Genomic DNA, 27494 nt, shown 5'->3' on the forward strand with positions numbered 1-27494 from the left:
CTCGTACCCTATTCCTTCCGGTCGTTTGGAGTTTGTCAGTGGACTTCTTCTCCATTGAAATGCGATTTCAAGAGTTGTTGACCTAGGATCTTCATTGGGGAACGGCGTCCAGCATCGTGAAAGCTAACTGTACCCCATTTGAGAAGGATCAGGCTCTCTCCACGAGATGAGCCGCGCATATAACCCCATATTGATGCGACAGGACAGGAAAATGTGGACATGAGCAGGCCTCAGATCCACTTCCTCCTGGCCCCGAACATGGCCTCGCAGCTGATGCATATTCTATTGTACCATACATTTATTTTATACCAGCACATAGCTCTATAATATACAGGGTGGTGATGTTTCTCTACATAAAGTACATATGAAATTGGGGACCCCCCAACTTCATTCAACCTCAGGCGGCCGTTCTTTAACTCGTTTTTTGGGGGGGGGGGGGCGGTTAAATCAAAGGTTTACCTACCTAGAGGTGATTCTCATCCGCTTTCTTCATAGCATCTGCAAACAACTCCTTACAACGCACCCGACTGCCTAGTCTAGCACACAGCAGGAAAGCTCCACTAAGCTTGCGGTGCAAACTATAAGTCTCCTCCGGAGGCGGGGCTAGTCTCTCGCGAATCATGACGGGGATCAAGTCCCGCACACGGTCTGTAATCGTTTGGTCCTTGAAATCATACACGTCCGGCGAGGAATTCACAAACGGCTCAGCTAGGGTGAGAATCGAAGTGACGTGGGCTTCAACCATTGCGGGGGACTCATGGCCTGTGAGGTAGCCCAGTTCGATCGAGAGCTTGTGGCAGGTCTCCCTGTCGCCGTGGGACGCCGCACGGAGAGTCCGCACGTACTTTGAGATAAAGTCGGCCGGGAACTCCCTTGAAGCGCCGAAGTCAAGCAGCTCCAGTCTGTTCGTTGCAGTGTTGTAGAGGAAGTTGGTCCAGTTGGGGTCGGTCTGCATGTACTTGAACTCGACGATTTCGCGCAGACAGAGACGGAGGATCTGGGTTCCGATCCAGTCGCGTTGGGCTTGGGTGATGTTTTGGATTTTGGTGACGGCGACGCCGTTGAGGCGCTCCATGGTGAGAACGTTCTTGCCTGAGGCTTCGGGGATGATTTCTGGGACGAGGAAGACTGGGTCGTCTTGGAGGAGTTGTTTGAAGCGGTTGCTGCATTCGGCTTCGCGGGTGTAATCGCATTCCCAGCCGAGTTCTATGCGTGCGTTTGCGATGGTTTTATCGAGGTACAGGCCCCGGGGGAGGAGGCGGGACGCGGTTAGGAGGACGGAGAGGTTGTTGAGGTCGGAGTCGATCGAATCTGCAACACCTGGGTATTGAACTTTGACGGCGACAGGCTGTCCTGTGCGCTTGAGGACTGCGCCGTGGACTTGACCGATGGAAGCAGCTGCGATGGGAATCTCTTCGAAGGATAAAAAGAGGTCACGCCAGTTAGGGCCTAGGTTGTCTGCTAGAACTTTGTCCCGCTGAGAAGCAGGCATGTAGTCGGCCCGGTCTTGGACTCTCTGGAGAATCTGTTGCATTGGTTCCGGGAGCATTTTTGAGTCTTGTTATGGTTAGAACTAGGAGTAGATGATGAAAGGCCCTGGGTTTACACACCTTGGATGCTCATCATCTGACCTAGCTTCAAAGCAGCGCCACGCATCTTGGAGAGCTTAGCAACAAGTCGCTCTGTGTTCCCAGGACTGAACATAATAGACCCAGCAGCATCTTCTGCGCTTCCTGCTACCCTTCGTAGACTCTCACTAACGGCACCGAAAGCCATTGATGTGGCAAGCCCTCCGTATTGCCATAATCTGCCTAGACGTGAAGACGGCACACGGGACTCTACCATCTTATAAGTGCCTTCCGCCTGCTTGAGGTCGGTTGCAATATCTGAATCTATCTGGGAAATTGTTAGAGAGTTTGTTTGGTATTGATATACAATCTCCGACTTACCTTTGAGGCGGGGACGACCTCCTCTGCAAGTGTCGAGCCGACGGGCTCGACATCTTGATTTCCAGTCTGACTAGACGCTCCCTTGAGTATTTCCTGCGGACGGAATCTCTGCTCCGCTGCTGCCTGTCGAGAGAGTACCCTAGCGACTCGGGGGCTATGGAATATATCCTTCATCATCTCCTCGGGAAGTTCCGGCTGCTCTGTTACAGACTGTGCCGCCGAGCTTGACTCTTGTGCATTCACAGGCGAATTGTAGAAATCCGCATTGATCCCCTTATCCAGCTGGCTTTGCGCATCGCTCGTAACTTCCGGTATCTTTATGCGAGGTAAACTCCCGGGATCCGCAGCCACATCCTTGGAGGGCTGGTAGAAAACCTCCTGCTGCAGACTAACATTTAACTTGTCGTTCCCTGTATCCCCACTAACACCTGCTACAGACGAAGGTATTTTGGACTCGGTGTGCGATTTTGGTTGCGTCGAACGGGAGGGTTCGGCTGTGCTGGTAGCATTCTGCGTGGACGGGGAAGGGCTCGGGTCTTCGAATCGTTTGGCAAGCGCAGCAGCAGCTTTGGCTGTGAGTATCAGGCCATCTGCTTGGTTCTTTATTCCCTTCGTCAGGGAAGATGTCCTGGTAAACACATCGAGCTGTCTCTGACGCAGAGCAAGGTGCTTAGCCGCAATGGACTTTGCGACGTTCAGGAATTGGATTGTGTCGAGTAGACGCTTACCCGACATCGTCTTGGCCGTAAAATGGGAGGAGATTCTTCCAGATTCAATTTTTTTCTCCTACCGTACTCGCATAGTGAACTAGTACCTCGTCATTGCATCTCTCGTCATCCTTTTTTCCTTCACCTAGGCTCTATTCTGCCACGTTACACCGCCCTCGCGGCTGTTTTCCGCCGGGAATTTCCACAGGTGTTTGTCTGTCCTCTCTTGACTGGCCTGCAGTTATCAGTTCCGGGAGGGGTTTTATCGCAGTGCGCGAGAGGAGGAGGGCAGAGAAGTCCTTCTCTTTCCCGCTTATTATCCATCATGTCCCTTACACAGAAACATAACATGACTCCATGACCGTCAAAGCCAACGTACAGGATCTAGAGAAAGAGATTGCAGATCTCGAGTATCGTTTGCGCAATGCCAAATCTCGTCTAGCACAAACCTCCGTGGCGCAATCTGCCGAACCACGACCTCCATCCTCATCGCCGTCTTTACACCTGCCTCTCCAAGCCGGTATGTTGTTTGTGAAGCTTCGGATTTAATCCAAATTTTTTTTTTTTTTTTTTTTTTTTTTTCACAGTAACTATCTACAGAACTATGCTGGACGGTTTTCTCCCCTTAGACTCGAATTTCCTAGCACCTACCCATGCGCTCCTCCTCCTATCGGATTCCGCCCTCCCACTGGGCTCCTTCGCATACTCCAGCGGCCTGGAATCCTACATAGCTCACAACAAGCCTCTCCCGCAATCAATAACCCCGGCTGCTTCCTTTCATCGATTTTTAAGACTATCTCTGGCTTCCATGGCTAGTCTTTCGCTTCCCTACGTTTTAGCGGGATACCGCCATCCTACCGATTTAGAAGCCCTAGATAACGACCTAGATGCATCGACTCCTTGTCCGGTCGCCCAGCGCGCAAGCATCGCCCAGGGAAGGGCATTACTAGGGGTCTGGGAGCGAGCATTCCGGAACCCATATGCTTCAGGCAACCCTACGGAAGCGATCATGACCATTGAGACCTTTTCAGATGCTCTGAAATCATCGGTGGAGGGCGTAGACGAATTAGGCCCGAAGGGGCATTTTGCGCCGTTATGGGGCGCGGTATGTCAAGCCATGGGGATGGATGCGCATCAGACCGCTTATGTATTTATGCTGAATCATGCCAAAGCCGTGCTCAGTGCGGCGGTTCGGGCTTCTGTTATGGGTCCCTATCAGGCCCAGAGTGTCTTAGCTAGTAAGGACCTCCAAGATATGATTGCGGGCCGGATAACCCGAGAGTGGGAGACTGCAGTCGAAGATGCCGGCCAAGTCGTCCCTCCATTAGACCTTTGGGTTGGGCGACATGAACTTCTATACAGCAGAATCTTCAACTCTTAAAATGGGAATAAAAACAAAAAATATTAAAATGGAATCGTTCTGCATGATGTCATTAATGGCATGCTTCCATAACTATGGCGGTATTCATCATTCCCTTCCCCATACACTGCTTCCTTGTTAATCCTACAACTCGCGAGTTAGGTATCCTCCCTTGGAAACCACGGTATTGCAGGTATCCAAGACCCAGTAAAGAAAAGAGAAGAAAGGAAAATGAGTATGGGTAAAAAGGGAACCCAAAGACCAGATGACCCGATACCTGGTCCACGAATATAAAAATATCAAACGCCAGCCAGCCACTCTGGGAACCGATCCTGCTAAATCATACACAACAAAACACCGCACCATGAGCCTTTTCCATGATTGAGAAATCAAAATGGATAAAACAGGGGAAGAAGGAGAAGAAGAAGAAAAAGTAATAAAACCAAGTAAGAAGTAAATAAAGGGGGGGGAGGGGGAGGGTGAAAGAAACTATGGTACACGAAGGAGGTTTTGCGGAATTAGACCAAAATATAGGGCGAAAAGTTCACAGCGTGATGTGCATATAATCATTATTGCCGAAGGAGCGATTGCAATTCGGGCATTTCCGAGACCGAGAAGTGAGGCGTTCTTCTACACAGTCCTTGCAGAAAACATGGCCGCAGGTCTTGATGGCGGTGTTCTTGAAATTCCTGCGGCATACGGTGCACAGTGCAAGGGTCTGGAACTAGTTAGCAAACAAACGGGCACTGGATGCAAGGAAAGACAAGGCAGACTCACTCTTAGCATTTCATACTCGGATGAAGAGTTTCCGAGACTCTTGTTCTTCCAGTTGTCCAGGCTCTTTTTAGTATCAGATAGTGCAGCCTTCAACCCTTCGACTTCGGCTTCAGCTTGACGACAGGCACTGGAGGTGGTCGCTAGCGTTGAATCCTTGGACACAGATAACGCTTTAAGCTCCGTTATCTGCCCTCTCAAGCCTTCCATAATGATATTGCTCTCTGTAACTTGTTGCTGTGCGGCATGATATTTGTTGCCCATCGAGTTCAGTGCTTCCTTGGTCTCGCTGACCTGCTTTTCCATATTCGCCAGCAAAGATCGCGTGGTTGCTTCTGACTCCTTCAATTGCGAGACGATGTCGGAGCTTTTCGAGTTTTGTATTCTCAATGAGCGAACCTCCATATCCCGAGCTTCTTTACTTTTCATTGCAGCGAAATATTTCTGGTCTGCCTTGGATTTCTCTGCCGCCAGACGGAGTACCTTTTCTTCCAAAGTGCTGAAATCGGTGACTTTCTGAGATGCTAGCGAAGAATACTTCTTGCAGGCTGTTTGCATAGAGGCTAATTCAGTGTTGAGCATAGAATATTGGCGTTCAAGGTTGTTGTATTTAGCCCGTAACTCTTCAATCGGTGTCTCGTCGATGCCAGCTTGCGCTGCCTTTTCCGTTTCAAGTTCTAGGCGCATCCGCTCCACCTCCGACTCTAACGCTTCGATTCGAGCTTGACCTGCATCCGCGAGTTCCTGGACTTTGACGGTGGCTATTTTCTCTTGTTCCTGTGTAGCCTTTCGCATCTGCTGATCAGCCAGTAACTCATCACGAGCATTGCGTATGCGTGCGAGGTCTGTTTCAGCTCTCATTAGGTGGGCTTCCTTCTCAGCAATCACGTTCTGTGTCTCCTCGTCCACCTGGTTACGATAAGCTGTTCGCTCCGATCGTAGTTTTGCGGCCTCTTCGCGTAATTGCACATTGGTGGCCTCCAAGTGGTTTATCCGCTTAACAACATCATCATACTGAGATCGCAGCTGCTTGAATAAATCCGTATGCGCGTAATCATCATCCGTAAGTTTAGATTTCTAAAAAAAAAATGCAAGATTAGCACATTAACTGAGCGTGGTTTAAATAAAGCGTACCTACCTTGATACTGAGCTCTGTTATTTGGCCGAGCAAACTGGCGTTTTCAGCCTCTAATTTTTGTAGTTGTTCCTTTTGTTTCTCGGATATAGCCGACAGCTTACTGTAGGTTTCGTCCGATTCCGGAGTTCGTTCGCCAGTAGGGGTTGTGCCATTAGTAGGTGGGGCCTCTTCACGATTTGCGGATGCACTGTCACCACCGGGTCGCTGAGCACCGAAGATATACTGTTTTTCCAGTTTGGCAACAGTCAAGCTTCGAGCACGATCAAGTTTCTTCTCAGCAACCATGTACCGTAAAGACGCCTCTTCCAGGCTCTCCTCCAACTGTTGCTTCTCGGATAGGGCTTTCTCGAGCTCGACAATAGTGGCCTTCTCTTCGGCTAATTTTTTGGCAAGTTGGGATTGCAAATCTGAAACCTCAGGAGAAGCTGTCGAAGTTGTAGAAAGGAGGCGGGAAATAATGTCGCGGATATCATCAGAGCGAGATTTCAGATGTTTTTCAAATTTCCCAATCTCATCGAAAAGTAGCAGGCTTTGGAAGGAGGCACGTTCTGTGATCTTGTTAACAATTCCACGAATAAATACAATATCTGGCACAGTTTGTACCTACCCTTGCTGTCGTCCTTAGGAGCGCCAAGGAGAATTTTAATCTCGTCAATTAACTTTGAATTTGTTAGCTATAGATAATTGAGGGGGAGGCTCAGGGATTCGTTCTACGCACCTGTCCATACCAGGCGTCGATGATACGAAGGTGATCGTTGTGATTGACGGTAGCCTTAGACATCTGATTTAATTTCGTCTCCAGAGAAACCTTTTCGCGTTTGTACTCTTGCATTTGACGCCATATCGCGTCTTTCTGGAATCGCTGTTGGACACAGAAAGAATGTTTGGTCAGTGAATTGCCATACACAGATGGGATGAATCCTGCCCGACCCCTGTGTAAAGTCACCTCCCACATTAAAGGGTTAAAGGCTTACCTCCAAATCGTCTTTCCAAGGCATATCAGCGTCTGGATGAGGTTTGCTGCCACCATTGACAGACGTAGCCTGTTTTTTCAACGGGGGGGCAGAGTCATTGTGATCGTATGCGGCAGCTCTCTTCCGGTCTTCCATTTTGACAAAACCGGACTCGGGAGGTGCGACGGGGGATGCTTCGGCGGCCGGCATCAGTGGCTACTGGAGAGGCATAGGTCGGGCGAGGCCGTAACCACTGAGCAGCGACTGGCCGGTAGCAGGGACTGTAGCAGGATCCGACCGGTGAAAATTCTTGGGGAGGTGAAAGAGGGAGAGTGGAAAAGTGAGGGTGGAGTGGTCAAGATAAGCAAGACTTGGGAAGCCAGGAGGATTTTCGGCTTGGAAGTTTAGCGCGCTTTTAGTGCCTCCCACGTGACCCAACCCACTTTCCCCGGAAGTCTGCCTGGGCCTCAGCTGCAGGTCAGCTTCCAACGACGACGACGACGGCGACAAGCGATCGGCCCTAGAAATGGTTTACCACTGAGAAATGAAGTCGTTTTCGAGCTCTGTTATCAGTATGTATCCCTCTGTTGTCTGATGGTCTATTCCGGTTCTAATCTTCCCTGATTTTTCCAGATAAGTCGGGCAAGAAATTTGCACCAAAGGCGCCCGTCCGACGAGCCGCTCCAGTCCCCCCTCCAGCCCCTTCAAGAAGGGCTAGTGTCACTTCACAAGTATCGGCTACCCAAGTACCTGCACGCGCAAGTGAGACCGCAACTCCCGAACCGACTCCTTCTACCCCTGCTCCTACTACCACTATCGAGTCATCCATCCCATCCGAGCTATCTGTCCCTGAATCCTCGTCTATCCCCTCGAATGCTAAAGATGCACCGAAACCCCAATCTACAACCTCCATTCCGATCCCTCTCCCTAAGAGAAAGGCTTCATTCGCCGCACCCGTTCCTCGACCTACGAAAGATGTCCCCGTCCCCTCACAAAGCTCCCCGCCACCTGTGTCTACTGTGTCGAGTACCGAGGCCACGGTGCACTTAACCGGCCGTGAGAGTGAAGACATAGATGGCGAAGGAATAGCGCCGGATGATATTCGGAGTATTGGATCGCCCGCGACTCGAAATGCTGAAGCTACGACACAAGTTCGGCCGTCTAAGCGCCTTAGAACAACCATTGAAACCACCTCCCATGAATCCATGGGAGGCCCGGACCAACTCATTACTCCCCCGCCTACGCAAGTTCCTGCACTTGGAGAGCGTAGTGAGAGTCGTGACGAATCAGAGACGCGCAGGGCTAGCCAACAAAGCACTACTAAAACAAAGAGCAGGAGGTCGAGCAGATCCACCAGTAACGATCAAGGGAGGAATAAACCGAAAGAAAGAAAACCGCGCTCACGCAAGGCGCGTGAGCCGACTCCTGAGGGTGCTGAGATGGTAGAGATCGCCCCTTCACTCGTTAAGATGTCGGAATTATGCAAAGATCTACGCACGGGAAAGAAATCGAAACGTGAAACAGAGTTGCGCAACTTGGAATTGGCCGAACTTGAGCGGAAAAAGGCTCAGCAAGAGGGAGAACGTGTTGATGAGACCCCAATTAAGGAGACACCGAGTGCTGCATCCCCTGCAGCTGATGGGGAACGAGGCACTCTTGATAAGAAGCCCCAGTCTGGTCCGGTCATGAGAATTGTGAATGGGGAGATTGTTCTAGATACCGCTTCCCTTCAAGTCGATCGCCATGCAGATGCAGCAAGGAATGTTGGGGAATTGGAGGACGTGGTTGAGAACTCGCTGACCCGAAAGATCAATCAATCTACATACGGGAAACGGTCCAAAACCGAATCATGGGACGAAGATCTGACAGATTTGTTTTACCGAGGCCTACGGATATTTGGGACCGATTTTATGATGATAAGTAAACTTTTTCCTGGCCGGTCTAGGCGCCAGATTAAACTGAAATTCAACAACGAGGAGCGCCGGGATCCGGAACGAATTAAGGAAACCCTCATGGGGCCTCGGGAGTCTATTGACATTCGTACCTACTCTGAGATGACCAACACAGAGTACGATGACCCTCGCGTGATCGAACAGGAGCTGGACGAGGAAAGGCGACGGATTGAAGAACAGCATGAAAAAGAGAAGAAAGCACAGGAAGATTTACTCCGCGATCCAGATGGCTTAAATGGGAATAGTAATGTCCAAGGTCCTGATAAAGGACCCGTCAAGCCCAAGCGCAATAATAAGAAGCAACTCGCGAAAGGCCTGGGAGGTGGAACAGAAGAAATCTTGGGCTCTATAGACGATTGAATAAAACGCAGGACGACTTGGTTTTTGGCGCGGCTTTGTTTACCTGGATGGGACAGGCGTTTCATGGCGTTTTCAATGTATAGGTAAATCGGTCCTACTTGTCTTTTTTTTTTCAATCCGGGATTATAATCGTGGTGACATATTTTGGACCCGCTGCTTGAAGCACATGTCGATGAAAATCACTATTATATAGAGAATGAGGCCTTTCTTTACTCATGGGCGAAGGCGGCCAACACTACTTGAATATATATCCATGTAGTTGTATGAGCCGAGATAAAGAAAACTCGCGTCATCAGTAGAGTAAATTGAGAGTTACCTTCGACTCGTAGAGCCAAACCCTGTGCTTGTAGTAGTCGAGGATGACACGCGCGAGGAGCTGCCTTCTCCAGACCCATAGTTCCCTCTGCGTCCTCTCGCTGGGGAACTGTAGCGACTGTTCCTACTTCCAAGCCCATAGCCAACCGACCCACCAGTGAGTACGCCTGTCCAAAATCCTGGCCTCCAATCTGGATTTTCCGTACTCGGGTCGTATGAATAGCGACGGTAAGGAGGAGGAGGAGGAGGAGGAGGAGGTCCAGGGTAGGGTCCGCCGCCACCATCGCCACCACCACCACCACCCCAACGGCGACCAGGTTGCGGACCTCTCCGATTCCCTACGGATCTAAAGCAACCCCTGATGCATGCCCAAAAAATCCAGAGAAAAACACCAATGAAAATCCCAGTGAACAGCACATTGAATACCCGATCCATTGTTCGTCCGAGCTTCCCTGGTCGATGACCGCGCTGTGCGAAATCATAGGAATTATAGCCGAATTTCTCCTCTCCCAGATCTGTCAGAAGCATTCGATATTCAACCCCACAGCTACCTTTTAGAACCCATGGGTCATCCGAGTTTCGGTAGCCCTCGCAAATGACGTCTGTTGAACCAAGCTTCAGCTCTGGGGGGAGCGATGCAGTACAAGTCCACTGCACGTCGTCTTCGTCGTAGCCGTAACCTGCATTGGTGCACCTCATAGTATCAATCTCGTATAGATCACATATGCGCTTTGACGGGCCCACACATTTAAGTTGAGGAACAGGGGACACCCGCCGAGAGCTTGTGAGTCGGCCTCCATGGAGTGTCAGCGCGTGTACTTGCGAGAGCAGGATGGCATTTTTGCCAGGTGGCTTTTGTGATTTGCCTGAAAGAACCGGAGATGAAAGGCCAAGCAGAAACAGAAATAGCTGGAAAGTAGTCACTGAGCGCATGCCTGCGAAGCGTTCAAGTATTGTTTTGTGTAGGTGTCAGTATGGGGGGGGGGGGGGGAGAGGATGAGGGGCCAAAAGGAAAGGTGTTCTTGTTAAAGAGTATCCATTGGAGTGTTGCCTGGTAAAAGAACTAGGCTGTGGAAGCATCAATCAAATCACGATCGTTCCTAAGAGAGGGTTTTAGTCAATACTCAAGTCTCCCGCTTTAGGTAGATTTAGTGTCCTCCTAGTTGAAGTTATTCAATAAATTTGATCGCTCTTTTTATCATCCATCGCCTTACCGATAAACTCCGGCTTAGCGTATCCCCGATAAAAACCCCGACTCCTCCTCCCAGCTCCAACCCTTCGATCACTCACTCTTTGCCCCCGCCATCACGCGGATTTATTCGAGTCATTCACCTCCAGTGTGGCATGAGGATGGGCTGTGGACAGACGGTAGGGTCTACAGCGGCTGACAATGGCTTTTCAGCAAAGTACGATATAATCTATTCGTTCCTCGGTTCCTGTCCTTGCGACCTCGCTGACCGTCACGAACTACACAGATGAACCTACGCCTGTTCCGGCTCCGTCATCGTTCGTATACTCCTCTTCTCTCAACGTTTTTTTTTTTTTTTTAGATCGCTATCTAACTGCGTGGGCTCAGTCTCTCGTTTACCCAAGGATTTCTCCTAGGACAGCTCTCTGTGGTGTTGCTGATCGGTGCCTTCATCAAGTTCTTCATTTTCGGAGAGGCACCACCGCCACCATCCCGCGGTCTCTCGCACCGAGCTTCCACACACCGACGGTCCAACTCGATATACTCACAAGATGCTTCTTCCAGATCGTTAAGAGAAAAGCCTTCCACATCTAATGTTCTTCGTCCGGTCCCGTCATCCTCCACCAATACGCGCTCCATTCTTCGAAAAACATACTACACTGCAATTCCCCCGAACCCTTCCTCAAAACATGGCAGACACCGTATGCATCATTCTTCACATCAACCAGAGTCTTTGGATTGGTTTAACGTCCTTATTGCACAAACAATCGCCCAGTACAGGCAGACTGCATATCTTCTCAAGGACTCGCCAACGTCCTCCATCCTTAGTTCCTTGACCGCAGCTTTGAACAATCCGGAGAAGAAACCATCCTTCATCGATAAAATCACGGTCACAGATATATCGCTGGGCGAGGAATTTCCGATATTTAGCAATTGCCGTATCATTGCCGTTGATGATCCCATGTCCGATGGTGGGAGGCTCCAGGCCCTGATGGATGTCGACCTTAGCGACGACAATCTCTCCATTGCCGTTGAAACGTCACTAGTGCTAAATTACCCTAAACCGAATTCTGCGATTCTTCCTGTTGCTCTATCTATATCTGTTGTTCGATTCTCAGGGACGCTTTGCATCTCTCTTGTTCCCGCGTCGGCTCCTCCACTCCATACTCCTTCTCCTATACCATCGCCTCCGGCAGCGGAATCACAACGGCCGTCTGGCAATGCCCCCGACGAGACCGCCAATGATGTGCCGCCAAAGACAGCATCACCGAAGAGCAATGTTGCGTTCTCATTCTTACCTGACTATCGACTCGACCTTTCAGTTCGATCGCTCATTGGATCACGCAGCAGACTGCAGGATGTGCCCAAGGTTGCGCAACTTGTGGAGGCGCGTGTGCATGCCTGGTTTGAGGAACGAGTGGTCGAGCCCCGGGTGCAGGTGGTGGGACTTCCAGACCTCTGGCCACGGATGGGCAGAACGGGTGTCCGAACCGGTGATGATTCGGAGACTGGCTCCAACGCAGCCTCTCGATCAGCAATGTCGGTCGATATGAGTGGTCCTCTCCGTGGGGATGATACTGGCAGGGAACCAGACACACTAAGGTTCCGGGGAAATCTCGGTGCACGCCCGGCATTTGATGCCCTCTCCCGAACCAGCAGCTATCAGGTTGAGACGGGGGATTATCGCAGTCCTAGTTTGACTCGCGAGAGGAGTATGGGGGACGATTTCCACGTCCCTGGCTCTATGCCTGAGCTCTCTGGTCCTAACTAGGCTGATATTTTACCTGTCAAATGTATGATACCATATTACTAAACTCCAATGAAAAGATGGGGGAAAGTGAATCTATCTTCTAGATATCACAAGTACGGTGCCACGAATTTCACCGCCGATGTCATCAATCTCGTCGTTATTTATATACAAAATCATCAAAGGCTGCTATCCTACAAGTGGTCAGGTAGTCGATAAACACCATCTAGTTCGCAGCAACCGCAGACGATGGGAAAGCACCAAGATATGTCGTGCGATGGGGGTTAACGTCGACATCAGGACTACGATTGAGAGGTGTCCACTTGGGCTCCTCCTGGAAAAGTCGCATAGCCTTGACATACTACAACACCAACACATATTAGCATAAAATATTCCGGAAGGAGAGAGAAGAGAGAGAAAGAACCAACATACATTATTCTCGTCAGTTGTAAAGCGATGGTAAATACCCGCAGGTAGGATAATCAAATCATCCTTGGCCAGCTTAATGCGCACCCACTCATCCTCCTGGCCCCGGACATCAAAGTACCCCTCTCCATCGCGGATATACCGAATCTCCTCGTCCTCATGCAAATGCTCAGCAAAAAACATCTTTACTTTGGACTCGTAGGCCTCGCCCATGGTCTGTGGGGCAACAACAATCTCATCACGGTTCTTGTATCCTCGTTCTTGGGCCAGAGCATTGACGGACTCGATTTCGGGGAAGTGTCGGTAGATAACACCGAGAGAGGCAAGGTATTCCTCCGTCACCAATCGACCGGAGTCGTGAGGTTCACGCTGATCGCCCTTTACTCAGTATGCCGTGGTTAGTTATCATATTCTTTTCTTCTAGGTCTAGATGATTCATATAGAAACGGCATAAACGTTACTTACAGGCTTGTTATCGTACCAGTAGGCCTTCATTTTGACAGCAGACTATGTAAGAGATCTTGAGAATCAATTAATGTAAGTGAGCAAGCGCCCGGGGGGGGGGGGTGTTTGCGATTTAAAAAAGCGTGCCCCTCTTGCTGAGCTTAAAACTCCCAGCAAAAGACGAGCTAAAATGGCATCAGCCTGACTCAGCCTTAAATAGAAGCCAATCGAGTGCGGGGTGTGAAAAATGCAGCCCCACAATTGGTCGAATCAGCACTACCTAGTCACATGTTTCACCGCCTTGGGAATTAATTCCGCTAGTTAACACACGTGACTTTGATAAGTCAGCAATCGTTTTTTTTTTGTTGGAGATAAACTTTTGCTGATAATTGTTCCTACACACGTCGCCCACTCTTGTCAAGATGGCTTTTCGGGCGCGGTCAGGAGCAATCCTCAGATGGGGACAGAGCACCCGATCTCGGATGGGGAGCGTTCGTGGTCTGGCTACGGTGTCGGACAGCACACGGTACGAAACTGTCTGTCTTCCTTACGCATTCTCTCTAGATCCTGAGTGTACTAACCACCACCCACTCTCCCTTTTTTTGGGGGGGAGGGCAGGGGGGGGGGCTTCATTGATAGACCATACGATGTCGTTGTCATTGGAGGCGGCCATGCCGGCTCAGAAGCCTGTGCTGCGGCTGCGCGTTCAGGTGCTCGCACTGCGCTGATTACTCCGTCGCTTTCTAACATCGGCGTGTGTTCGTGTAATCCGAGTTTCGGAGGGATTGGGAAGGGTACAATGATTCGCGAGATTGACGCCATGGATGGAGTTGCGGGACGGATCATCGATAAAGCGGGAATTATGTTTCGAGTTCTGAATCGGTCCAAGGGTCCGGCTGTTTGGGGACCTCGCGCGCAGATCGACCGTGATTTGTACAAGAAGTATATGCAGGAAGAGCTGCTGGGAACAGAAGGGCTGAGCATTGTGGAAGGCAAGGTCGCGGATATTGTGATTTCCACGGAGGATGGGGGATCTGGTGCCGCTGCGCCGGCCGGGAAGATTGTCGGGGTGCGGCTCGAAACGGGTGAGGTGATCCCGACGAGCCGGGTGGTTATCACAACGGGTACTTTTCTCGGGGGGGAGATTCATATCGGGATGAAAGTGTTCCCCTCTGGAAGGATGGGCGAGGCTGCGACTTTCGGGCTGAGCAAGTCTCTCCGCGAGGCTGGGTTCCAGTTGGGCAGGCTGAAGACCGGAACGCCTCCACGGCTTGATAAGAAGACGATCGACTTTGCGGCCCTGGAGGTACAAAGAGGAGACTCGCCACCGCAGCCATTTTCCTATCTAAACAGCCGGGTTCAGGTGGACGACGAAGCTCAGCTTACCTGCTGGATGACCCACACCAACGAGGCGTCGCATGACATTGTCCGCGACAACCTGGACAAATCCATTCACATCCGCGAGACAGTTAAAGGTCCGAGATACTGTCCTTCCTTAGAGTCAAAGATCATCCGATTCCACGAGAAGAACCAACATCTCATTTGGCTAGAGCCGGAGGGATTCGCTCCTAATGAGGTCATCTACCCGAATGGAATCTCCATGACCATCCCCGAGGACGCACAATTTGCTTTGCTGCGGACCATTCGTGGCCTTGAGAATGTGCACATGCTGCAGCCAGGTTACGGTGTGGAATACGACTACATCGACCCGCGCAATCTCTGGCCAACCCTCGAGACCAAATTGATCAGCGGTCTTTACCTTGCGGGCCAGATCAACGGAACAACAGGATATGAAGAAGCAGCGGGCCAGGGAATCCTTGCTGGAACCAACGCTGGTCTATCCGCTCAGGGCCGAGCCCCCCTTACGCTCAGCCGTTCCGACGGGTTCATTGGAATCATGGTCGACGATCTCATCACCAAGGGCGTCTCCGAGCCGTACCGCATGTTCACAGCACGCAGCGAGTTCCGGATCTCAACACGAGCGGACAACGCAGATCTCCGTCTGACGCGTATGGCCCGCAAGGCAGGAGTCGTAACGGACAAGCGCTGGCGCGAATTCCGCGAGACCGAAGCCCAGATTACCGAGCTGCAGACTCTCCTCGCGAACACGAAGATGTCTGCGAGCGTTTGGACTCGCAGGGGCTTCAACGCACGAAACGACAGCTCCATCCGGTCCGCGCTAGACCTGTTATGTCTTGACCAAGTCGACATTGACAGCTTAATCGCGCATATCGAGACCCCGACAGGCACGGTCTACCAGCCCTCCTCCTTTGCGCCCGGGATCCGACGTCGCGTTGCCATCGAGGGCCGCTACGCGCCATACGTCATGCGGCAAGACGCGGCGGCGCGGAAATTCCAGCAAGACGAAAACGTGCTCCTCCCTCGAGACTTGGACTACGCGGCCATCCAGGGCATCAGCAACGAAGAGCGACAGGCGCTGGAGCGTGTCCGGCCTGTCAGTGTCGGCATGGCACGACGCATCGAGGGCGTGACTCCAGCCGGTGCGCTGCGGATTCTTCTCCATGTGCGGAGGAACGCGGGGGGGAGGGGGGATGCCCAAGGACGTCCTTACGGCGGATGGGACGCGCGAGCTCGAAGAAACGCCGCCCGATGATGTGTTGTCCCGGGCGCCTTGAATACGGAGGTGTATGCTATGATGCATTCGGCGTGTGTTAACTTATTGGTGGAGTTTCCGTATTATACCAGGACTGTACATTACATTTACATTTACATTTACATTTACATTTTTACATTTGCATATATAATAATAATACCCTAAAAGCAATTCGATCAAACATGACTTGACGGACTGACGGACGGACGGACTAGTAATAATGGTTTCCACTCAAAACCAAACCAGGCCAACCTTTTTTTTTTTTTTTTTTTTTTTAACTTCAAACCTGGATGGTGAAAGCATCATCAATTGACTAGGAAGATCCATCATCCACCCAGAAAGAAGTATATATACTATATAGCAACGTAGAGAATATAGGAGTGTATATCAGATAGTTGGATGATACTTTTTACATTTGACGTACATACTACTACTACTACTACCACTACTACTACTACTACTATAGTTCTAACTAGGTATTAACTAACTCTCTCTCTCTCTTCTAGTTCTAATCACAGCTCATTAATCTACCTACTATAGTATCACCCTCTATAGGTAGCACAACCAGTGAATTCAAAGAAAGCAAGGATTCTTTCTGCCGACATGCATGCGGCAAATTTAGCACTAGTTAAGGTTAAGTTAACGTTAATGATAACAATATTGATCCTGAACCTTCCCTTTGCCGCTGGGGATTACACCGCAAAAAGTTAAACTGAAGAGTAATAAACAAGCAACTAAAAGAGAGTAGAAGAGGCTGAATCTCAATCCATCGGGATCTTTTTGTCCAGGATCCCAAGTATCCTGTAGGAAACTCAGGATTGAGTCTGCCATTAACTCATTGCACCGCCCATCCATATGGTAACAGAAAGAATTTGATAGCAATAAGCAATGAACGGAAAACGAAATCAGATAACCGCCCTAGACCATGCCGCCCGAACCATCCCATTGCTCGTAAACACATTAAAGCCACGCGGAAAGGGGAAAAAAAAAAAAAAAAAAAAAAATCCAAAGAACCCCTTCAAATGAGAATATGAAAAAAGAAAGAAAAAAAAACAATTTGACAAGAGTGGAAGGAATATAAGGCTGTTGTGAAAGAATTTTGGTACGCATCATATCATCATGGGGGAAAACAAAAAGGGCAACGAAAGCCACCAATATCTTCTCTAAGAGCAGTCAGTGCCTCCGGGTAATCATCCAGGTAATCATCCATAGCCATAGCATGCATAGTCTATGCCCAAATTGCCACCCAAAGAAAAGAGGGACAAGGAAACCGTATATTGATTAAAAGGAAAAAGAGAGAGAGAAAAAAAAAAAAAAAAAAGGTTAGATTTGGGGCTGCGCCGAAGCGGTTGTCGTCCATGAGGTAACAGGATACGATGCGTGGGCAGCCGGCGCTGTAGCACCTACGTAATACGGGTGCCGGTCGGCTGTTGGATAATAGGGCGCAGTAATCGGGTTCGACTCTCGACGCGGGATACTGGCATCGAAGCTTAATCCACGTTGCTCCAAGGACGGATGCGATGATCCATCGAGCTGGGCTGCCAGGCTAAAGCTTCCCCGTTGTGAGTAAGTACCCGGGGTCGCAGGGTCAATCGGGGACGTCGCATCGGTCGCAACGCTTCTGGAGGAGATGGACGAGTTTCGATATGCCGATTGGCTGTGATCCGACTGGGATCGCGCGCGGTCGCTCAGGGAGCTGGGAAGAGATGCGTTCAGACCAGACTGAACAGACGACGACAGAGAGCCATGGGTGAGAGGGTCAAACCCGGTCCCAAACGACGGTTGTCGGAATTGGGAGTAATCCTCCTGTTTCTGGGGGATCTGCGTTGGAGCCGTGGGCGTCGGGAGATAAGGATTCGGGGCGGGCTGTCCCGGCATCGAGCCACCCATTGAGTATCCGGGAATCGCATTGGACTGCGGCGCATGGGTCGCTACGTACGGATTCGTGTGCATGAAGAATTCGGGATGGGTGCTTTGTAATGAATAGCCTGGGGCTGGGACCATCGGAGAGCGATAGGGGAAGAGCCCATGGGTAGGATCGTTCGGGTTCTCGATCCCCACCGTTTCCAGATCATCAATCGGAGCCCGGAAGCTCTGCTTCTGCGTCAGTTCCACGCGAGGACGAATGTATCGCAGAGATTCGACCGTCGATGGCGGGTGCAGGACAGATCGGATCACATCGTCGACACTGTAGTACGAGACCAGGTGATGGGTCACGCCGGAGACGGTCACGCTCATCGTCTTCTTCACCAAGCCGGAATCCTTGAAGCCGTATGAATCCACCAGCGAACCCACCAGGGCTCTCTCCACATCTGACTGGTGCGACCTCTCGCCAAACGGACCGGCTGTTGATGACGGGGAGTAGGTCCCATTGTTATCCTGTCGCGGATACGGCTCTCCTGGGCGTGCTGGGGGCAGCGGACGACGGTTCGTCTTCTTCATCGCCCTCTTCTTCTCGCCTGGGGGGAACGGCTTTTCCAGCTCGCGATAGACCAGAAAATTGCCCAGAATCCGACTAGGACTCCAGGTGACCCCGTCTGTCCATCGTTTGATGCCCGACGAGTTCTCCTCGTAGATGAAGACGCTCCCACTGCGCACCAGATGGCTGCGCTCGCGATCATGAGGCCGCCGGGGCACATGGTGCAAGACTCCAGTCAAACAGGCCTCGAAGAGAATCAGCGCATCGTGTGTTGTCGCAACATAGCCTGTGAAGGTTGGCTCCAACACCGTAGTGGTGCCGTTTACCATTGTTATTAATTAAGATTTTGGACTTGTGTGGTGGTGATGGGGATGGTGATCGTTGGTGGTGGATTCTGCTATTGTTGTCTGCCGTGTTGCCTGAATTTTGTAGGTTTGAACCTAGTTGAAAGGGGCCAGAGAGGTAAAATCGGACAGAGTTGAAACCCACAGCTGATCAAAGTTTCCAGAAGGGCAATGGCGGCGTCAACTCCGTGATTGCTGATGAAGAAAGACTAGCAGGAACTAGGCCGGAAGGTGAAATCGACAGTGGATGTGAGCGCTTTTAACGGTAGCTTTCCCTTTGGCGACAGAGAGAGCAGGAAGGACGATCGATATCTGGAGGGAATGAGGGAGAGAGAGCAGGGAGGGGGAGGCAAAATAACCTCTTTGCGAAGAGGGGGGGGGAAGGAAACCTCGGGGCGAAGATGAGAGAGAGAGAGAGAGAGAGAGAGAGAGAGAGCAAGAGAGCAAGAGAGCGAGAGAGAGAGAATGACAGGTCGAGGGAGCTCACACAAGTCACCAGCGTCCCATAGAAAAAGGGTGGACGGCGCAAGTTTAAACCCCCCTTCGACAGAGTTTAAAACTACCAAACTTGGGAGACCCGGATCGACAAGCAAAGCACGGACCCGTGGTTTTTTTTTTCTATTTTTTTATGGACTAGAAGGGGGGGGGGGAGGAAATAAAATAAAATAAAATAATAAAGGTTGGATGGATCTTCTGGAGAAGAAGCAAAGCCTGGGTCGAAATGGAGCTGTTTGGGGGGGGGGGAAGGAAGGTTCCACGGACTATGATCGAAGACTCAGTAAGGTAGTGAGCAGGGAAAGAGTGCGGGAATTCCCAAGCTTTGGGCTGTAGGGCACGCCAGAAGAAACCTGGGCTGTCAGAGAAGTTAAAATGGCCTTGGGAAACTCTACTGTTTTAAAATCTCAACTCGAGAAAGAGAAGACGGTTCAGCTTATGCTGGAAAATGGACTGAACGGTTCAATGCGTGTTTTGGAGGATGACAAAAGAAAGAGAGAAAGATGAAAGGGATAATAATCATAATAACCAACTAGTTAGAGAGGAAATATATTATTAAGGAACAAATAACTATTAATAAAGTAAAGTAAGGTATTGTAAAATTGCTGCCTTTTTTTTCATTTCCCAGTTTCTTTTTGCTTTCGCTTTTCTACACTTCCTAATGAAGAGAAAAAAAAAAAAAAACGAATAAAAAAATAAAAAATAAAAGAAAGAGAATAAAAATATTCTCAAAATAATAATCGATAATACGGAGACAGACAGCTAAAGCCTCCAGAGGAGAGGTGACCGGCGGGGCAAACCCAGGGTGGGAGAGAAAAAAAGGGAGAGAGAGAGAGAGAGAGAGAGAAGAGGAAAAAACTAGTGAATCCCAAGACTACTATTACAGGATTATTTATTATATCAGAGTCATGGGAAATAAATAACTAATAAATCCCAAGAAAAAAAAAATCAAGGCAAAAAAAGCAGGTACCCCGTTTTTTCTACTGGGATTCTTCTTTTCGTGGGTTTTAACCAGTAATGACGTTGACTACACTAACCCTCAACTTGTAGTACTGAGGGGTGGTCTGGAATTTCAAGCAAATAATGGGATGGACCCTCAGAGGAAGATCAGAGTCGAGGGACAGGAACCCAGTCCCAAGGAAACCACCCCGTCTTGGAGGCTCTGGACCGCCAGTGACTGTGGTGGTAGTCATGGGCCATCCATGGATACCAGGGGAAAGAAGAGAAGATGATGAAGGAGAAGAAGAATCCCAACTTCAACTACGGGGGCCAAGGAACAGGATGACCTCTGGGATGGAACAAATTCAAATATCACCTATTTCCGATGTCACTCGGGGAATTTCTTCCTAAATACCCTCTTTCTTTCTTCGTTCTTGCCCCCAGTAAATCAACGATCCCATGGCCATGGATGGACTGACTGAGGGGGTTGCGTCCAAGTGGAGACCAGACTGCCAATCATGGCTCTGTCCCTGACGGAGTTGAGGATAAGATGATGTGCACTGGTCATCGAGTCGAGGCCTTCTGATGGAGGGGGATGGGCTTGGATTATTGCCTCACACAAGAACCCACCCATCAACGTCATTTTGTCATGATCCCTGGATTTCCACAAACGCCCTGCAGCCAGACTTGTCCGAGCTCGTTTTCCTCATAGATATATATATATTTCTTGAGCATGACACCACAAATGAGTGTCTGTGACGGGATTATATTGCGACCACCACAGGGAAAGAAAGGGGACAGCCGGTTTCCGACGTATTCCGTCTTGTCGTAGATCAGAATCATCATCTTCTCTGGTTCCGTTGGTGCTCCGAATTTATGAAAGATTGAAGGAGAATTCAGGATATCTTAAGTCTCTTCTCCTATACTCCGTAATCCGGATTAACAGGGAGAAGATTAGAGTTGACTCGCCTGAAATTCTCGGTAACTTCATCAGGATTCAGGGGCCCCCCCCGTTCCTGGAGCTTGTATGTATTGGGGGTGCTCATGAAAAACTTTCGCGGGAGATCCTCAGTAGATCCAGCAAAGGGTTGATTCAAACTGCTGCCTTGGGGGGGGGAAACAAAAAAGAAAAAAAAGAAAAAAAAGAGTCTCCGAAACTTTCGTCCCCAAGGACTGACAGGTACCAACCAGAGCTTCTTTTTTTTTCTTTTCTTTTCTTTTTCTTCCCCTGCCGTGTGTCTGATCTACCTGATACTGATAGTTAGGAACTGGGGTTCAAAAAGAGACGACTTGCTTTGAACTCCCGATTGGCAGATCCCGACAAAGTGGGCGAACTGGAGGCGATCAGGAGTTGGCGCGTGCTTGTTGAAACTCAATTCTATCAAAGAGGAAGATCAAAGAACGCCTTTGTCTGTCTGGGGGGAAAAGGGGGGTCTCGCTCACTGTCAAGGCTCAAGAGCTACCTTAGAACCCCCGACGCTTTTTTCTGTCCATTTACAGGATTGTGACTCGTAGGTGGGCGCTTACCTTGGAGCAGTTTTGGACTTTCGGGGACTAAACTAGGAACAAACCCAGGATACGATACTCAGCGAGTAGCTACTTAGACCCTTCCCCATGCATTACGCTCAATAGCTGAGACCGTCCTTCAGGTCGAGCTCGGAGGTCACTTTCCTAGATATCGTCTCGGAGACTTATGTATCAGCCATTAGAGGGAAGGGGGTAAGCAGCACGACGGAGTAAGGGAGCCGCACGACCTGCTAGCTACTGCTAGGCGTCGTGCGGGTTGCAATTTTGGGGAGGTTGAACCCTGTGAAGTCGATGTACTCCGTACTGACCGAGTTCCTATTCTTGAGAACGACGACGCTCCTCCGTACTAGGAACGTAAGGCGGCTCCATTATATTACATGCAGCCGCAAGAGCCGTCCATTGACAAAGCAGCATTCTCACCTTATCACATACTCTGGTAGCGTGCTGGTCCAGCTTAGGGTACTCCGTAGGAGACGACAGATACTAAAAAGGGAAAAACATGAACCCTACCCTACTTCGAGATGCAGTTCCCACTGAGGGGGGGGTAGATCTGCACCCAAAACAGGACGAGATGCGTCTGGAAGATGCAAATCTCCCCCAGACTCCCCAAGTTTGAGGCTTTGAGCCGTGTACTCCGTACTCCGTAGTAAACATGGAGAAGACCAGGGTATACATAACACATGCTTAAGTTACATACTCCGTACAGTTGCATGCATGGATTACTCGGAGTAAGAGAGTTGAGTTCGGGCTCACCCACCCCGAGCTTTATCTTGTGTGTGTTTTCTGTCCTATACTCCGTATTCGCAGTTGTAACTTGTAACTACAGAGAGTACAATATAGTCGCAGAGGACATAATTCTTTCCGTGGTGGGAAAAATGGCCGTCCAGTAACAACCCATGGAGGGAGGAGATCTCCATCCGTCTCCCATGATTGGACAACCCAGAGTGCTTCGTATCCAGGTTGGAGGAATCAGCTACTACCTAACACCGACCCCTCTGCTTCGTCACCGAAGGATTCTTATTGGTCCCCACGCCCAACACTCTTCGTATCCAAGTCTGATTGTTTTGGGGAGTCCATATCCTCAAAATGCACCAGTGACGCCGCCACAGACGGTGAACCGTACACCTGGGCCAGAATGAAAGTAAGATGGAATTACAGAATTTTTTAATTTTTAATTTTTTTTTTTTCCCCTCTACGTAGATAGTCAGTATTAATTATATTTTCCCTCAATTCTATTTGCCAAGTTGATCTACTAGAAACCACGGACAAGGACAACTGATCCTCTTCCAGTGGCCGGGTGGAAGAAATTGGCAGACGCGGTGTGGATTCTGATCGGGGTGGGTGACCGCTGACGACTGACGACTGACTGACCGAAGATAGTTAACTACCTTCAGTTAACTAATCAGGGGGCCTTTCTGTCGTCTGAGCGGATCATCTTTTTCCTCTTCCTATGCTCACTCGCCTCACCAGCTAACACCCGGGTTAGCGGGCAGTCGGTCTAGCAAAGAGGGGAAACAAGTTACAAAACGGAATATGGAGTCCCTACTCGGTAAAGTAACGGTGACTGTGACTTTGAAGAAAAAAGGGACCAGAAGAAGAAGAAAAAAAAAAAAAAAAAAAAAAAAAAAAAGAGGAGCAGAGGAGGGGGAGGTGTGGAAAATGTGGCGCTTCTGACATCTCTCCCACCCTGAGAACAGAAATACCGCAAGTGCGCACTCAAGATGACAGGGTCGAGCTAATCTAACAGCCGATCATCGCAACCCCAAGGATGTTGGTTGAACCAAGGACTCGGAGGCCAGAACGGGGTCGATGGGAAATTTTACACGGAACGATTCGGCGCTTGTAGTCTAGTAGTAGTCTCCGGACTCCTGCTCAGGCGGAACACGAGTTCAAACTTCATACTACATAGTACATAGTACATCCCATTCGCAATCAGCTAGTATTAGCTGGTACTAGTTGGTACTTTGTAGTAGATCATTGTAATTTAATGAAAATGAGGAAGAAAAAGAAAAAAGAAAAAAAAAATCAGTTCAGTTTCTGAGCATACTACGTTGGTAGTTCTATAAATCTGGTTCCTTCTAGAACTGTGCACAAGGAAATTTCCAAAATTATTTAAAAATAATAATAAAGGACACTGAGAAGAAAGAGAAAGAAAGAAAGAAAGAAAAAAAAAAAAAAAAAAAAAAAAAAAACCAGAGAAATGGAATTCCTATCACACCCAGAGTCACTTCATGCAGGGCACAGGTCTTTTGCGTACTCTCAATGCAAGTAGCTAATTCGAGTAAGAGCGAGAGGATGAAAAAAAAAATATTGGCGCCTTCTCACGCGGAGTTAGGTACTTACACAGCCATACCTGAATGCTTGAGGAACCAGGTACCTAAGATGAAGCTAGGTATGCCCACGATAGAGTGAGTACTCCGTAAGGAGGTTCTCGCAAATGTTGCAGCTCCAGAACAGCATAATGATAGAGATTATGATTGGATAGCTGCCTCGGATTTAGATATAGCTTCATTGAACTGGCATGATATGATGATGATGATGATGATGATGATGTTTTTTTTTTTTTTTTTTTTTTTCTTTTTTTTTTTTCCCTCAGCTTACGGAGTACTACTCCGTACTGTCAATCAACCCTTGGGACTCCGTACTCCGTATGGGGAATGATAAAGCCCTCCGTCTTGTCTCGGCTCTCAGCTCTCCAGCAGTCCAGACTCCAGCTCCTTAACGATGGCGCGGCGTGGCGATTCGGCTAGTACCTACCTGCTAGCTACTACCTACTCTGGTAGGTACCTAGGAGGTAGGTACTAGGAGGTCCTGAGTCCGTCCTGACCGCTGGCGCAAGTGAGCATCGACGACAAGGGTCGTATTCCCTTCTGATGATAGGTTCCCAAATATGCTAGTCGACATGCACTAGACACTTAGTCCTGACGCCACCAGCTCGTGGAGTGATATGATTTGGCCAATTTTGAAACCAGGATGGGCACAAATCACAATGCTTACGGAAAAGGTATCCTTGCTGGATCGTCCCCCCTGTCCCTGTGCCCCCTCTTCCCATTGTGTTGTTGCAGGTGTTTCACCTAAGCTCCAGGGTAGTTTATTTATGGAGTATATATATATCGTGTTGGTGGTCTATCTCATTCACAGGGGAATTCTCAGAGGACAGACGCAGAGTAGTATACCTCTCCTCTCCTCTCCTCTCCTCCTCCCAGAAGATTAAATTTAAGATCGTAAAATGGTCCAAGCGTTTACTATGGGGTACACGCATACTCAAGTCTCACCGTCCTGGAGAGCCGGAGAGAAACGGAAGAGACATCTCGTTGTCAACTTGGCAGCGTCCGCACGGTTTCAAGGGGGAGGGGGAAAGGAGTGTAATAATAAATAATTTAATCAAAGGATTTCCTTCAGACATGTCCTCCAACGAATCAGAAGAATCTAATCGTGATAATCAGCTTTGAAATGGCCTGCCCAGCCCCCTTCCAAGGTTAGGTGATCAGTCGGGCGCTTCGAGAGTCCCAGACTCCCAGTTGAGGGGGACCCGAAAACCATCGCGGATCCACTGCACTGCCAATAGTCTAGGATAGCGTTCCTCTGGGCTCGTTACGATTAGAGGATATCAACGGGCTAAGCATTTGGGGAGATGGGACGGGAGGAAAAGTATGTCGTCTACTAAGTTCGTTACTCGTCATTAGACGGATTCTCAACTCAACCTCCATCCTTCACTAACACCACTCTGTACTAGGTCTGAGCACTGGCTCCATGTCAGGGTGAGAGCAGGAGAGGGAGATTGTATAATCTCTCTGTTTCCCTGAGAGTGCGCTCGACTAAACATGTACGTGTGACCACGACTGAGTGCACGGCCTGCAGCATCGATGGATGGATGGATGGCCAGCAGGTTGAGATGAACATCTCAACCCCATTGACGCTTCCCCTGTAATCACCATAATAAACTAGTTGAGAGATCTTTTCTTTTCTTTCCTTTCCTTTCTTTTATTATTAGTAGTAGTAGTATTCTCCCATTCCCGTCCTCTCGGCCGGTAACCTGAACCAAGGCTGCAGCTCCAGTACCTATGTATGCATCCCATGTAACCACCTAGGGATGATTGGCGTTTGTAGTGTTCGCCGTCGTCGCTAGTGCACTAGCTGGGATCACCTTATCTGTTTCATTCGGACGACTATCTATCTCCAGTATGTGAATGCGACCAATCCTGCCGGTATTGTGGCGTTTTCGGAGTCCATTACGATTACCATTATCTCAATCCATCCCTTTCGCAAGATGAGGTTAAGCTACTGTTGTAGATCAGGACTAGGATGTCATGAGCTAGCTAAAAAAAAAAAAAAAAAAAAAAAAAAAAAGTCCCAGATGAAAGTTAATTATATTAATCTCAAGATGGGGTAGTTGGAATGAAAGCCCGGGAGACTTCCGTGCGCAGATCAGAGAGACTGCGAAACCTCTCTCTCTCTCTCTCTCTCTCTCTCTCTCAAAAACTCATAAATACCTAGGTAGGTGGCTCTAAGGGAAAAGCAGAATAATCAATCAAACCCATGTGGTTAATCAACAATGACTAGCTAGGTACCTAGGTTGGCTTGAAGGTCACTGATATTAGCCGGAGTAGAGAGAAAATGACCGAAAGCACGCTAGTTTACCTAGGTAGAGAGGGCAGTGCGAACACACTGGCAGGAATCATGCCATTGGCACTCTCGGTCTTGGAGGATTGAACCGTCGGGGGTTAGGGTACTACAGGTGACTCGAATAATGCAGCGGTGATCGCAACCATCACTATCCTAGATCCAAATTAGGGTCTTCGTTCGGCGCATCCCAATCAGAATTCCAATTAATTTTCCCTTCGCCCTGGTCTCAGCCGCTGGAGGGCTCGAGAGTCGAGCCTTGGGTTGTTCGTTCGTTTCATGATCCATAATATAGCTCGACTTATTATTACTTTGAGATCTCAAAAAGCAGGGTATTCCTGCTTCCTGATTACGGAGTCCTCCGTACTCAACTGAACCTCTTTCTGGTGCTTCTTTCATTCCGCTCTTACTCGGTATGATATATGATAATATATGTACCCTACTAGAGCGGTATCCTTTTCGAGCCCTCGGTAGTCAAATCGACTCCTTTTCGAGCAGGCTTCTAGATGTTTCGTACTCTCTCATCCCTTGCATGAGTCTCGAGTCTATCTATAATCAGTACTTAAAGCTGGGTGGTCCGATTTCCGTCGAGTACGGAGTAATGGCCTACTACTAACTAGTACCTGTCTCTAACTCTTCTGGAAAGCGCAGCGTAACTTACGGACTTGACTGTAACCAGCTGCAGACGATAATAATTCCCCACAGAACGGACAGGGATTGGTTTCAGACTGTTCAGAAAACGTGGTTCTGGCGTCTGCGCGGGTCTCACAGATGATACTTGGTCTTAATTTGCGGAAATCCCTCGAGACACTTACTCCGTCCAGAGTAAGTGACTACGGGGGTGTCTGGCAACCTCATCTCTCGTAGATATGAGAGCTAGTAAATACTAATACGGAGGACTTCGTTAACTAGTTACTAGTACAGATTAGTTACAGGGGCGTATCTACAGAGTACGGTTAGGAGTAATAATAATAATAATAATAATAATAATAATAATAATATAATAGCAAGGGATGCTAAGATAGGTAGACGATTGGATTTCTGACTCTCTGGCAGCGATGAGAGATCTACATGAGAAAAAAGCACCCGGATTTGTTACGAAAGAGCCACTTGTTCATACGAAAGGATCCCAGACTATTCCCATTTAATATCTGAGATATTAGTTATCTCAACTAGCCCCCTAAGATAGGGGAAACTGAAAGCACTGAACAGACAAGTG

General features: G+C 49.2%; 10 protein-coding genes across 10 annotated transcripts; 4 read left to right on the top strand and 6 right to left on the bottom strand.

The window, feature by feature from the left end:
* Window positions 1-407: 407 nt before the first annotated feature.
* On the bottom strand, window positions 408-2757 carry P175DRAFT_0503560 (protein kinase COQ8). The gene is made up of 3 exons (XM_040897658.1): window positions 1950-2757; window positions 1611-1896; window positions 408-1557 (listed from the first exon to the last, which is right to left on the bottom strand). The coding sequence occupies exons 1-3, from the start codon at window positions 2682-2684 to the stop codon at window positions 464-466; spliced, it is 2115 nt and encodes a 704-aa protein (XP_040750144.1). The 5' UTR covers window positions 2685-2757; the 3' UTR covers window positions 408-463.
* A 137-nt stretch (window positions 2758-2894) lies between these two features.
* Window positions 2895-4037, top strand: P175DRAFT_0525534 (urease accessory protein UreF; the record flags this gene model as incomplete). The annotated part of the gene is made up of 2 exons (XM_040899416.1): window positions 2895-3176; window positions 3244-4037. The coding sequence occupies exons 1-2, from the start codon at window positions 3014-3016 to the stop codon at window positions 4035-4037; spliced, it is 957 nt and encodes a 318-aa protein (XP_040750145.1). The 5' UTR covers window positions 2895-3013.
* Window positions 4038-4065: 28 nt separating this feature from the next.
* Window positions 4066-7239, bottom strand: P175DRAFT_0525535 (E3 ubiquitin-protein ligase BRE1). The gene is made up of 6 exons (XM_040899417.1): window positions 6903-7239; window positions 6647-6790; window positions 6536-6587; window positions 5929-6476; window positions 4794-5867; window positions 4066-4734 (listed from the first exon to the last, which is right to left on the bottom strand). Exons 1-6 carry the CDS (start codon window positions 7089-7091, stop codon window positions 4561-4563), a joined length of 2181 nt encoding a protein of 726 aa, XP_040750146.1. The 5' UTR covers window positions 7092-7239; the 3' UTR covers window positions 4066-4560.
* P175DRAFT_0330762 (uncharacterized protein) lies at window positions 4099-4514 on the bottom strand. The gene has a single exon (XM_040892852.1). It carries the CDS (start codon window positions 4380-4382, stop codon window positions 4161-4163), a length of 222 nt encoding a protein of 73 aa, XP_040750147.1. The 5' UTR covers window positions 4383-4514; the 3' UTR covers window positions 4099-4160.
* A 134-nt stretch (window positions 7240-7373) lies between the features above and the next one.
* On the top strand, window positions 7374-9412 carry P175DRAFT_0463729 (transcription factor TFIIIB subunit BDP1). The gene is made up of 2 exons (XM_040894824.1): window positions 7374-7453; window positions 7515-9412. Exons 1-2 carry the CDS (start codon window positions 7426-7428, stop codon window positions 9191-9193), a joined length of 1707 nt encoding a protein of 568 aa, XP_040750148.1. The 5' UTR covers window positions 7374-7425; the 3' UTR covers window positions 9194-9412.
* P175DRAFT_0534527 (DUF1183 domain protein) lies at window positions 9403-10814 on the bottom strand (the record flags this gene model as incomplete). Its single annotated transcript, XM_040900142.1, has 3 exons — window positions 9403-9846; window positions 9899-10443; window positions 10799-10814. The coding sequence occupies 3 exons, from the start codon at window positions 10812-10814 to the stop codon at window positions 9403-9405; spliced, it is 1005 nt and encodes a 334-aa protein (XP_040750149.1).
* Window positions 10815-10816: 2 nt separating this feature from the next.
* Window positions 10817-12468, top strand: mmm1 (ERMES complex subunit MMM1; the record flags this gene model as incomplete). The annotated part of the gene is made up of 3 exons (XM_040900928.1): window positions 10817-10914; window positions 10984-11014; window positions 11085-12468. The coding sequence occupies exons 1-3, from the start codon at window positions 10899-10901 to the stop codon at window positions 12466-12468; spliced, it is 1431 nt and encodes a 476-aa protein (XP_040750150.1). The 5' UTR covers window positions 10817-10898.
* Window positions 12469-12670: 202 nt separating this feature from the next.
* On the bottom strand, window positions 12671-13416 carry P175DRAFT_0559586 (acireductone dioxygenase (Ni2+-requiring); the record flags this gene model as incomplete). Its single annotated transcript, XM_040900929.1, has 3 exons — window positions 13336-13416; window positions 12877-13248; window positions 12671-12805 (listed from the first exon to the last, which is right to left on the bottom strand). Exons 1-3 carry the CDS (start codon window positions 13363-13365, stop codon window positions 12671-12673), a joined length of 537 nt encoding a protein of 178 aa, XP_040750151.1. The 5' UTR covers window positions 13366-13416.
* An 80-nt stretch (window positions 13417-13496) lies between these two features.
* P175DRAFT_0330887 (tRNA modification protein MTO1) lies at window positions 13497-16120 on the top strand. The gene is made up of 3 exons (XM_040892853.1): window positions 13497-13657; window positions 13737-13840; window positions 13933-16120. The coding sequence occupies exons 2-3, from the start codon at window positions 13737-13739 to the stop codon at window positions 15926-15928; spliced, it is 2100 nt and encodes a 699-aa protein (XP_040750152.1). The 5' UTR covers window positions 13497-13657; the 3' UTR covers window positions 15929-16120.
* Window positions 16121-17251: 1131 nt separating this feature from the next.
* Window positions 17252-18676, bottom strand: P175DRAFT_0495127 (camp independent regulatory protein; the record flags this gene model as incomplete). The annotated part of the gene is made up of 1 exon (XM_040896056.1): window positions 17252-18676. The coding sequence occupies one exon, from the start codon at window positions 18674-18676 to the stop codon at window positions 17252-17254; it is 1425 nt and encodes a 474-aa protein (XP_040750153.1).
* Window positions 18677-27494: the final 8818 nt, after the last annotated feature.

The sequence above is a fragment of the Aspergillus ochraceoroseus genome, assembly GCF_002846915.1.
Source record: "Aspergillus ochraceoroseus IBT 24754 chromosome Unknown P175scaffold_7, whole genome shotgun sequence".
Lineage (NCBI taxonomy): Eukaryota > Fungi > Ascomycota > Eurotiomycetes > Eurotiales > Aspergillaceae > Aspergillus > Aspergillus ochraceoroseus.